General features: G+C 43.2%; 1 protein-coding gene across 2 annotated transcripts in view; it reads left to right on the top strand.

Moving 5' to 3' along the window:
• The window catches only part of LOC142776641 (uncharacterized), a 65,749-nt gene that overhangs the window by 28,554 nt on the left and 24,824 nt on the right, over positions 1–12,371 (top strand). The window contains exon 5 of one of the 2 annotated variants that reach the window (XM_075880628.1): positions 7,203–7,320. In XM_075880628.1, the coding sequence (XP_075736743.1) occupies positions 7,203–7,291 (89 nt within the window). In that variant the 3' untranslated portion in view covers positions 7,292–7,320. Of the gene's footprint in view, positions 1–7,202; positions 7,325–12,371 lie in introns of both variants that reach the window. The other variant, XM_075880629.1, reaches the window with a different exon arrangement.

Raw genomic sequence — 12,371 nt, 5'->3', positions numbered from 1 at the left:
GAACTATGAAATTGAATCATTTAACAGCACCAGCACCCGCTCGTGTTCTGACGTTGTGCACGTATCTCGGCTGATGCAATACCACACGGACCAACCGACCACCAAGACGGTGCCTTCGCTGCTTGGGGCTAATGTTACGTAGCGCCATGGATAACTCGAAACTCGATAAGGAATAAGACGCTGTCGGAGCTTTCGTGCAGACTAGGCTCCATCTTGTATGCCTTCTTGTTTTCTCAATAGTAAACAAATTTTCCGGCGCCGTTTGCCCGTAACAATACGCTCAAAGTCGCCGAAGTCCGCTAAAAAATGCTTCGCATTCAAAATTCCAGGTGCTAGTGAATATCGCTCTCAAGTAGCTTGCGTGGCAATAAGGTGTTCTACAACAACTAAACGTCTGCTTGGCACTAATTAATAGAACGTTCTTTGCTTGCACATGCAGTGAAAAAACTTTCATGCTTTACAAAAACACAGGTCCTGTATACATGCTTCACAATATATTCAGTTGTAATATTGCGTGGTACAAACGTAAATTTCTGTCGGTCCCTATAGCACGCAATTATCATAACGGCCTTGTGGTTTAAAGTAAGTCACTGATTACAGAAGGCACACAAGTTACTTCGCGTATTCCCATAGGACGGCGAAGTGGTTTCATATCAATTGTCAAACAATTTGCTCTTGGTTTATAGCTTGCAACCTATTACACAGAATAAAGGTATAAATGAAAGCTTTGCTGAGATAAGCCATATTCATTTTCTTTGATTACACTGTAGTAATCTGCAATTGAACGTCTCCAGTAGCAACACACAATAAAAAATATATACAGAGTGGTTGAAGTACGCATTAAAAGAAAATTATCGCTGTCGCACTCTACTCCCCAAAAGGAAGCACAAAGGTCACTCAACATTTCTTTTTTGAACTGGGATCCTCCCACATTATCATAGAATTTCATACTACAATGCCCAAAGCAAAATTGAATATAAGCGGTGCAGAAAAGTGAGATATTTCTTATCGCTTCGCAGCACGCATTATGACCAACTGTCAATGAATGCGTGGTACTTACATAGTTTGATGCGAAGAAGCTGTAAAGCGGAGTGTTTTAATCTACCCAATGCATTCACATTGTACACTTTCACCCAAGTACTGTACAGTGAGTTGCGCTTGTCCTTCTTGCGTGTTTTTTTGCGCCATAAGCTCGTTAAGAATAAACCAACTCAACCAAGTCACTCTGTTGAATTACAGTGAATGAAGATAGTTTTTATAAGTGGAATCAATTCAGCATTTTACGGGAAGCATAAATTCATTGAAGCCATAACACCCACCCCAACACACACGTATATATATATATATATATATATAAAAATATATATATATATATATATATATATATATATATATAAATATATATATATATATATATATATAAATATATATATATATATATATATATATATATATATATATATATATATATATATATATATATATATATATATATATATATATATATATATATACGGAAAAAAGACTTAAGGGCTTGTTTTTCCATGTTTTGACACAATATAACGGCATATAACAGAAAATAATGCCAAGGAATTTGTAGGGAAGTTCTTAGAAGCAATGTATATGTAAATAGGAAGAAAGAAAAGTAGGTGAAAAAATAACTTGCCGTGAGCAGGAATCGAGCCTTTGACTTTCGAACAACGCATTCGGTACTTTAGCAACTGAGCTATCACGGCGGCTATCCCACCAGCCATTTATTGGGTTTTTATGTGAGTTTAAATGTGAGAGTGTCAGTCAGCGCCATCTGTAGCCACCGCGGCGAATCTAGAACACCCTTTTATGAGCTTGTGTGGCGTCACGTAGCACGTGAACTTATTACGAGCGGGCAGCTGACCAATGGTCCATTGTATACAACCTAACGGCACCAAGTCCGCTAGTACGAGACACTCGTTAATGAATAAGGGAAAGAAGTGTTTACCTAAGGGCTCATTTTTCCGTGTTTTGACACAATAATAACGGGATCTAACAGATAATAATGCCTAGGAATGTATTGGGGGAACTTATTAGAACCAATGTAAATCAGAAGACAGTTATATAAGAAGAAATAAAAGTCCTAAATTGTATACGAGAGACTATTGGTTAGCTGCCCACTCGTAATAATTTCACGTTCTACGAGACACCACACAGGCTCATAAAAGAGTGTTCTACTCTCGCCGCGGTGGCTACAGATGGCGCTGACTGACACTCCCACGTTTAAACTCACATATAAACCCAATAAAGTGACTGGTGGGATAGCCGCCATGATTTCTCAGTGGATAGGGCATCGAACGCGTTATACGAAGGTCGTATGATCAATTCCTGCTCAGGGCAAGTTATTTTTTCACCCACTTTTTTTTCTTCTTCTTTACATTTGTTCTAATAACTTCGCTATACATTCTTTGGCATTATTTTCTGTTAGATCTCATCATATATATATAATAATGAGTCTGAATGACAGATGCTCCGCTGTTACAGAAGAAGACAAACTTAGTCGGTGGTTGTGATAGTAGCACGCGCACGCGCTCGCCAGCAGCCAGACCTGCCGCATAAAGCCCTTTTCGCCATGCTGCATCCAAACCTTTGTCGATGTACAACACCCGTATTTTAAGAGCTGGAGGAGCCGGGGTTCCCATCAACCTGAATTTTGGCAATCGGATGCTACCCCCACCGTTCACCATGACTGCTCCTGGCGCTTCTCAAGCAGCCCCACCAACGACAGTCTTCTGTACTTGTGTACAGACAGAGCCACCTCCAATTTCATCGCGTCGACGGCTCTGTGGACAGCACGTGTTTTTATTCAAAATGTTTAGTACGCCGTCAAGTATGTTGTTCTTCCACGTTCATTTACGACGTCATACTAGGATAGAACTTTCTCTCTACTGATCAGGGCCCCGTTGACTGCCCTCGTGCTGAACTCACGTTGACGAATCCATGCACTGATGTCAACAGTCATAGTACCTCGATAGTGTCTGCCTCAGCTGATGTCTGCATTGTGCCCTTTTCGCCATTCTAGTGCCTGTGTTTTCCTCTGCGGCCAATAACTCGACGCTCCTGTTCCAACCATCTATAGCTAGTGCGCACCACCGAACCATCGTCCTCCCATTTGCCACCATAAACTTTTTGAATGGTTTGGCGGGACTTTATGCGTGCAACGCCTCTGGTTGTCCATACGCCCTGCTAAGCGGCGAGTATCTGAGGAGCCTTGAGACCTTAGATTTTATTTTCGAAGACCCAATGTATCCAAACAAGTCATTCTTACAAACTTGTGCCACTACACCCGGAACTGACGCCAATGACCCTATGGCTGTATTCCGCATGTTCATTGATTTCTACCTCACGTCTGGGCAGCAGAAACAGCCAATAGAGCTCCTCCAGTGGTTCCGAGCCTCCTTTAACCCCAATTAGCTTTCCTTAGGTCAAGCGTCATCTGTTGTTCACTGTATTCATACCGTTCAAAAGACACCACTACGACAGCGTCGATATACCATGTCAACTGCCGAACGCCATGACATCAATAAACAGGTCGACGATATGCTAAAACCTGGCTTAATCGAACCGTTTAAGTAGTCCCATGGTCTCTCCAGTTGTGCTGGTGGAGATGAACGCATCCATTGAATTCTGCCTGGACTGCCGACGTCTTAACCGAATCATGCGCAAAGCTGTCTATCCACTGCCGCGAATTGACAAAGACTTGGTCAGCCTAGAGGGAGGCGAATCCTTCTCTTCTTTAGATCTGCGCTGTGAATACTGGCAGGTACTCATGGCAGAAGCTGATCGCGAAAAAACAGCTTTCGTCACGCCTGATCAGCTGTACCAATTCAAAGTCATGCCCTTCTGCCTCTGCAACGCGCCAGCTATTTTTTAGCGAATGATGGACACTATTCTTTGAGGCCTCATTTGAAACGTTAGGCTTTGTTATTTAGATAACACTGTCATCTCTTCAACTGATTTCCCAACCAATTTAGCCCACCTCGATAAAATCTTCGCTTGTCTCTCGGCAGCGAGGCTGCAACTGAATATGATGAAGTGCAATTTTGCCGATCGAAAGCTTACGATCCTTGGCCACGTGGTTTTGAAAGGCCGCATTCTTCATGACCCTGCCAAACTTACAGCCGTTTCAGCGTTTCCAGAACCATGAACCTCTCCATAAAGCACCTAGCACCTTTCGCCAAGCTGCATCGAACATTACAGCAACATGTACACAAACCATAGACAATCTAACACCCCAGATTTCTCTGCCATCGCAACTTTGATGAGGATGGTCCTCGAATTAAAGTCATTCGAGTTTAACCAAGAGTATTTTCGACAAATCATCGGGACCACTATGGGCACCAAAATGGCACCTAATTATGCCAACATATTTATGGGAAAGCTAGAATCTGAATTTCTTACACAAAGTTCACTGAAACCAATGTTATACAGAAGATACATAGAAGACATCTTTCTTATTTGGACCTACAGCGAGGACGAACTTCTCAGCTTTATCGACAATTACAATACTGTACATCCGAACATACACTTTACATATACATATTCGCAAGTAACCGTAAATTTTCTTGATGTTACCATAAGGATAGAAGAAGAGAACCTCTCCACAACCCTATATCGCAAACCAACGGATCGACAACAATACCTCCATTACCAAAGCGATCACCCACGCCACTGTAAAAACAGTATTCCGTACAGCCAGGCTCACCGGTTTAAGCGAATCTGCTCTAGAGACGCTGACTTTGACACGAGCTCAGAGAGGCTAAAACTCATGCTCGAGAAACAAAAATACCCCCCACATGTAATTAATGAAGCTGTTCAAAAAGCGAGAAAACTGAAGCGTGAAGACTTACTTATGAAGCAACCACCGCAAGAAGACCCCCAACGAACAAACCTCTGCTTGACTTACAGCACAAACTTCCCCAATGAAAACAATATGCTTAAATGACATTACAACATTCTGGAACAAAGTGAACATCTGAAACGCGCATTTCCATCCGCTCCCGACGTCGTTTACCGACGACCACGTAACCTCAAAGACACACTTGTCCACTCTCAAATTAACACATCACCCCCCAATAATTCATGCCGACCTTGTTTAAAGCCACGATGTCTTGTATGTAAGGTGATGCGAGAAACACACAAAGCAACCAGCACACAATCCAAGTTTTCGAATGACATACGAGGAAACCTAACATGCGATTCCTGTAATGTGGTATACCTACTCGAATGCAACGTGTGTGGTATGCAGTACATCGGACAAACAGAAACACCATCTAGGATTCGCTTCAATAATCTCAGAGCCCGTGCGAAATCAGCCCCAAGTCTACCTCTATGAAAACATCTCAATCTTCCCGACCATGCATTCGACAAACTATCAGTAACGCTCTTAGAGACGGGATTTAAATCAAATCGAGAACGTGAACAACTAGAGTCATACCTTAACCACCGATTTAACACCCTCGATAGAGGAATAAATAAGAATCCTGGAACACTTGCAGCAATTAAAGCATTAGAAAACAATAACGGCAATAATGAAAATAGTAACTGAGTTCATGGCACTGCGGCTGCGAAGGGCACTGGACAGCTCAAAACAATTCCAAGTGTAACTACTCTTCCTAAGTGCAGCTGTCGTCTGTTTTCTCTTTTATTTTACTACCCAATCAATTGTGCCATGCATGACATGCCCAACAGCAACCCTGTGCACAGCCGGGAGGCCCCCACTGCACGCGTAATCCAGAAGCGGGCAAGGAATTCGCACTGCGCCCACTTACCAGCCTCTGCCGCAATACGCGGAACCCCTCTTTTTACGACAAAATGTTGACGGGACCCCGAATAGTTAAAGGCTTAAAACTTCCTAAAATGCCCGCTTACCCGCCTCTGCCCCAATACGCGGTACCCCTCTTTCTACGACGAAATGTTGACGGGGCTCCGAGTAGTTAAAGGCTTAGAACTTCCTAAAAAAGCCCTTTTTTGCCCCACACCGAACCGCCAGTGCCAGGAGGCACCGTCTGGTAGGGAAGAAGTCGTTAGTGAAAGGAAGCATACACAGACCACTGACATCAGAAAGGTGAAGGGGAGAAAGGGGAGAGAGATGAAGGGGGACGTGGAAGGAAGAGTGCAAGGGGGGCGCCCGAGGGGAGTCCGCCTTATATTCTTTTTCTCTTTTTTTCTTCTGTCTTTTTTCTCTTTCCTTTCCCTCTGATTTGAGATTGTATAAAGCTGAGCACCAACAAACTGTACCTTTAATCCTGATGAAGGCCAGACTCTAGGCCGAAACGTCGAAATAAACGACGTTGTGACCGCTCACGGAGGATCTACTGTACTATATGCAACGCTACGGCCACTCAACCACCATGCCTGCCTATATATATATATATATATATATATATATATATATATATATAGGAACAACCAATATCTCAACAGAGACGGCACTATCTTCAAAAAACTTAATTGTATAGCATCTTGTCTGAATTAAAGGTGATACCAAAGCAACCCTGTGCAACTAGAGCACGTAATTTAGCATTAGCTGAGCGTTCGTGGTTTCTTTTTAAGTAAGGGTAAGCGACGTATTTAAATGATAGCGTCCATTGTCGCAAGGGAATAAACACAGCTTTCTTGTTGCTGCGTTCTACAAGAAAATATATGCTTTAAATGCGTTTATTACGTTTGGTAAGAGATTTTCGGCTCAGAAACAGTGAAACCCCGACGCGGTTGTCTACAGGCTAAGGATCTCGATGGCTCACTCGCACATCATGGGGTGGAAAGGCGGCTGCAGCGGCTGTGTTTTCGATGGAGGTGAAAATGCTGTAGGCCCGTGTGCTCAGATTAAGGAGCGCGGTAAAGAACTTCAGGTGGCCGGTATTTCCTGAGCTCTCTACTACGGCGCCTCTCATATACTTATGCTGGTTTTGTGGCGTGAAACTCCACATATGTGCCAAACAGCCAAAGAATTTTGTTAACATTTTGTGCATGACTTTGTTCCACAAATCATCAGCGTGGTCAACGTTTCAAAAGTTCTTAGCATTGTTTTCATGTGTGTACTCAGTGCATGCAGCCCCCTTGGTTTCAAAGTCATGCTTTTGTATCTGATAGCTTTAGCTGTACGTACGCGTATGACAATATAGCGAAAAATTCCTCAGCTGTACCTAGTGACTTCATCTGCGTTGCAGTTGCGGCCAACCCATCTAGACCGCCACAACAGACAACGGGCAACGTGTCCAGCGTGCCATCGAAGCCCAAGTCAGCAGCGGTGGTTTAGCTCAACAGCAACTGCGGCACTCTTGGCAGGTAGGTAGGTAAATACTTATTTTTCGTTTTGAAATAAAATGGCGAAGGGTTAGAAAAAGAGGCCGATAACACGGTAGTCCTCCGCTGCCCTTTGCGGCCAACCCACGATTGCCTCGTCGAAGTTTGGTTTTAAACTGCCCAAGGCAGCCTATCACTGCTCGCTTTTACATATTGCTTTTCGACTGAGTGTGAAAGCGGGTGCCTATGGGGCACCCACACCCGAACAATATTTATAGGATGTGAACGCGCTTTCTGTTGAGCCTTTTAAATGCCCAGGTGAATCGGAAGCTCCTTTTGCCTGGACCCGTTTGTGGCAAGACTCGGCATTAGCTCCTTGCTATGGAGAGACTACCACACTCTCAAAAGAACTCCTATGCTTAGTTTCATTATTTTAATAGTAATGCCAAATCTCTTGACATAATACTGCAGAAAAGACCCGTTAATTATATTTCTTGACACAAATCATAATGGTTTATATAAAAAACGACAAAATGATGTACAAAGTCATGCTATTTCAATTGCTCTTTAAAAAACACACCATAACAAGAATATTAACTCCAAATCATGTACGAGATTATTCCTACAAAACCACTAGGCCTGCACAGAACATGCAGCCAGCCACAGCGAAAGGGAGAAGTGTGGCCCTTGTAAAACATTTTTGTATACTGTTGGAGCACCCCGCCACGCTCGTCTAGCGGCTAAGGTACTCGGCTGCTGACCTGGAGGTCGCGGCATATAATCCCGTCTGTGACGGTTGCATTTCTGATGGAGGGCAAAATGCTATATGCCCGTGTGCTCAGATTTGGGAGCACGTTAAAGATACCAGGCGGTTTAAATTTTCGGAGCCCTACGCCACGGAATCTCTTATAATCACATGATGATTTTGGGACGTGAAACCCCAAATATCAATCAATAACCCAAATCTTGGAGCCCCTACTACTAGCACATGTAAATGGTACCCCCTACGTCATAAATCATTAAAATCGTTTTGTTGTGGGGGATCGTCTACAATGCCAAGATTCCTGATTATTCGTAAAAGCCTGGTACCCGCTACGCTCTTGTAATGTAATATGTGGGTATTGGAGGCTGTGACTGACAATTTTGAAGAAGTATGCCTGAGCCTTTTGTAATGAGTTATAGAATTCAGTGGCCCATATTATACACAATTCGCATTATGTGGCACATCGTTATTCTCGCACAAATTCTTTACCGTACATGAAGCCTGCACAGGGTTAATTCGCCACGGAGTTCACCCACCGGCGTAGCTCTGTGGTAGACTACGGAGCTGCCACGCTAAGGGCATTGGTTCGATAGTTCTGTTCTGTGTGTTTCTATTTTTTTAATCTCATCCTGTGTCATATTGACTATGGACATCACAGGCGGCGGCGGCGGCGGTAGACACCTAGGCCCCAGAAACCACCCTTTTTGTGATCTTAAAGTAATGTTCACTGCGAAACAACTGCAAAAGAGATAAAGTATATATTGGTCAGCTGAAGTTAGATCCACAAGTGTACTTTTTATTGAACACACAATATTCAAATAATGTTATGAACAACAAAATTGATGAAAGAAAGTGTCATTGAAAATGATGTGATCTGAGAATTCTAAAACAAAACTATGCATTAGTAGCATGACACAGACTCATCGCTTAGTGAATTTTTTGGCACTTTCATTTGTGTTTTTTGTGAGGCAAGCACTTTTCTTTCAATTGCAGTTTTAGATAGGTCAATAGAAAATAGGTGGTTAGAGTAGGTTTCAGTGGGTTTCTATTTCTAATTGTCAAAGGAAAAATGAGTATTTCGCAGAATTGGTATTGGAAGAGTATTTGGCAAGAATCTGGGAATGCTTTTAACGCATCAGTCTGCCACGAAAATAAGTAATATGACATGAAATGTCTATTTTTACTCTGCTGTGTACACTTTGCAACTTTTTTTAGCCGTGAGAATAATTGTTCAGGTTTGTGGTGAATTTATTGAGTTAGATGGGTCGGTGACACTGTTAGTCTGTAAATATTAGGAATAATCATTATTGATATTTTGCATCACTTGAATTTTAAAAATCTATTCGAGGGTAAACGGGAACCAGCTGGGGCTGGCCTAATATAGTACAGATCGGATAAAAGTTGCATATCTTTTATTTGATTGTAGTGCTTAAGACGGCTTTTAAGTGAGCGTAGTTTTTTCAGGGCTGTGCTAGTAGTAATTTCAAGGTGAGTGCCCTATTTCAGCTCGTTGGAAATCATTATTTCAGGATTTTTGTAAATTGGAATAGTGGTGAAGGTGCAGTTGTCAACATTGTAAGCAAATTCGGACCTGTGCTTTTTGCTGGTTATCGCCTGTGTACTGAAATGTGAGCTGAAAGAGAGCGAACATCTTCTGGTGTTCTGTTAATGAGTAGGATATCAGTAGGGAAAATATTTTAAAGTACGCAGGCTCCTACAAATCACCTAATTTTTTAGTTAAAAGGAGCAGGTCAATAATGTATTCTGCACGCACAGTTAAAAAAGTCCACTTGAATATTTTAGCTAAAATGGGCGAACGTGTGCCCTTCGAACAAGCGAGTTAGAAAAAAATGTTTCTGTTTAGAACTCCTTCGCTTCTTTTGAGTTCGAAACCTCGTCTTCTTCTCTTGTCCCGTACAGTTTGAGTTGTAAGCGTTGTTTCTGGCATGCTTCACTGGCGCTTCGCTTTCTCCGTTTGGCACGCACACTACAGACAGCATGGAGGGCGTAGCAAGCATCTGGCGCACGTACTTATCTTTCTGATACGTGATTATCCCCGTTCCGAGAGTGCGTCATTCCGAAACGATACGCCGCGGCTTTTCTATGTAAGGTGTTTCATGATGGTATTGTAGTAATGGCAGGTAGGAGCAAGCATAATCCAACAGTGTTGATAGATTGTTCATTGTTTTTCGTGGTACGCCTTCATTGAAAAGACGTGCACTATTTCTGTCTGATGCCGCCGTCTCAATGATGTTACTTGCTCCTTTGGCATCACTTGATAGCTCAAGAGACCAAGCTATCGAAGAACCTTGCATAGGCCAAAATAAGGTTCATGTAGCTTTTCGGAGAGCCCACGTACACGGCCAGGTGTCTGTACCCATGCTCTGTCTCCAAAACTGTATTTTTCACGTCTTTTTGTCGGAAATTATACTAATCTACATAGTATTTTCTTGTTTCAGATTATAGTTTTGCTGCCCTGCTTCTACAGCCTTTTGCATGAAGTCGCTGGTGGTATGGTTGTGGTCAGAGTTGTAATCTGCAGCTAGTTTCACATTCAGGGGCGTGATAACTGGTCGGCCGAAAAAACTCGAAAAGGTGTCATTCGTGTCATCTCCTGTACAGCTGTTTGCAAACGTTGTGCATGGTAATATCCTGCCACAAGTTCAATGCTCCACGTCGACGTACATCAAAAACATGTCAGTTAACGTTCGACTGAGCCGTTCGGTTAGTCTATTTGCTCGCGGACGATACGCCGCGGCTTCCCTATGTAAGGTGTGCGTCCTTCCCATAACGGGATTGGTCAGCCCAGCTGTAAACGCTGTTCCTCCATCCGTTGTCAGCACTGTCGGAGCTCCATGCCACAATACAATTTTGGTCACAGAGAATTGAAATACTTCAACAGCGATTCCCCAAACAGTAATGCTGTCTCCGCATGTCGAGTTAAATAGTCGGTTGCAAAGACGATCCATCGCTTCTCTGACAACGGCATGGGAATTGGACCAAGTAAGTCCAGTCTTACCTGTGCGAACGGGATATTTGGTGGCTCAATTCGTTTGAGGAGACCAGCTGGTTTCACTGGTGAGGTTTCGCACCTCTGAAGATCCCGACAAGTCCTTACGTAGTCCTGCACAGAATTCAGCAACTTCGGCCAGTAGTATTCCGTGCGAAAAGTGCGAATGTTCTGCTCACTCCCAAATGCCCTGCTGATCGGTCATCATGACATGCTTGTAAGACGTCGCGTCTTAGTTTTGTAAAAACTACAAGCAGGAACTTCTCTACACTGCGTTTATTTCTTTTATACAAGACTTCATTTTGGAGGATGAAAGACGACAATCTTCGAGCAAAAAAAAATGAGTAATCTCAAAAAATTGTCGGTCTAAGCGCTTGATCAGCAGCACTAACTCGCGGTCATATTTCTTCTGTTGTGCCCTCTGTAATGTAGTCACAGCTGCCAAAAACAGAAAAGCCTGTGCGCTTTCCGTGGAGGCGGCTTTCATAGAATCATCCGGTGAACGTGACAGTCCGAATGAATACGGTTGCGACCCGACTTATAGACGACCGTTATGTCGTATTCCTGCACTAGGCTCCATTTCGCGAGACGCCCTAATGGTTTTTGAGGTTTACCAGCCAGCACAGTGAATCGCGTTGGCTGATCGCTCGAAAAGGCCTTCCATATAGGTGTGGTGGCTACTTGCTTATTTCCTAAACAACCGCAGCCTTCATGACTTTACGACTAGCGTTCGTAACGACCTGTTCTAAACCATCCTGCGATTGAACAATGACGGCCCCGTCACCCACGATGCTTCTGTCGGTGTGAATATCAGCATGGGCTTCTTCCTGAAAATGTGCGAGAACTGAATGGCTGTGTGATGACGCGGCATCATCGATAAAACAAAAAACTACTAACAAATTAGCTTTTATCTGTAACTTCAAAATGAGCAGTAATGACTTCTTCACCCTTGTCCTGGCCGAGCGTTCTGGCGCTGTTTCTTTGTCCTCTCCTAAGGCACATACGTGCGGCATTCTGCCCTCTTCAAAAAAATCATCGTCACAATTATGCAAGTTAATTAAGCAGAAAAACTGCTTAGTCACTGAAATTATGTTTTCATGCAAAGCACGTAAATAATATCTGGCGAATGTATTCGGTGCTTCACACACTTCGGGCCGTGGGCAACGACCTCGTAGTTAATGTTACTAATGCGTCCGAAAACATTGTAGAATTTTAAGTATCTTCACAACAGTTTTTCGGAGAGCGCCACACAACAAACGGGGGTCCAGACCCACACTCTGTCACCACGTTGTATGTGACAGATCTGTGCCGGATATTGTC

Source organism: Rhipicephalus microplus, chromosome X (genome assembly GCF_043290135.1).
Source record: "Rhipicephalus microplus isolate Deutch F79 chromosome X, USDA_Rmic, whole genome shotgun sequence".
Classification (NCBI taxonomy): Eukaryota; Metazoa; Arthropoda; class Arachnida; order Ixodida; family Ixodidae; genus Rhipicephalus; species Rhipicephalus microplus.
Note: the sequence above shows the minus strand (reverse complement) of the source record. Positions and strands in the feature narration are given on the sequence as shown.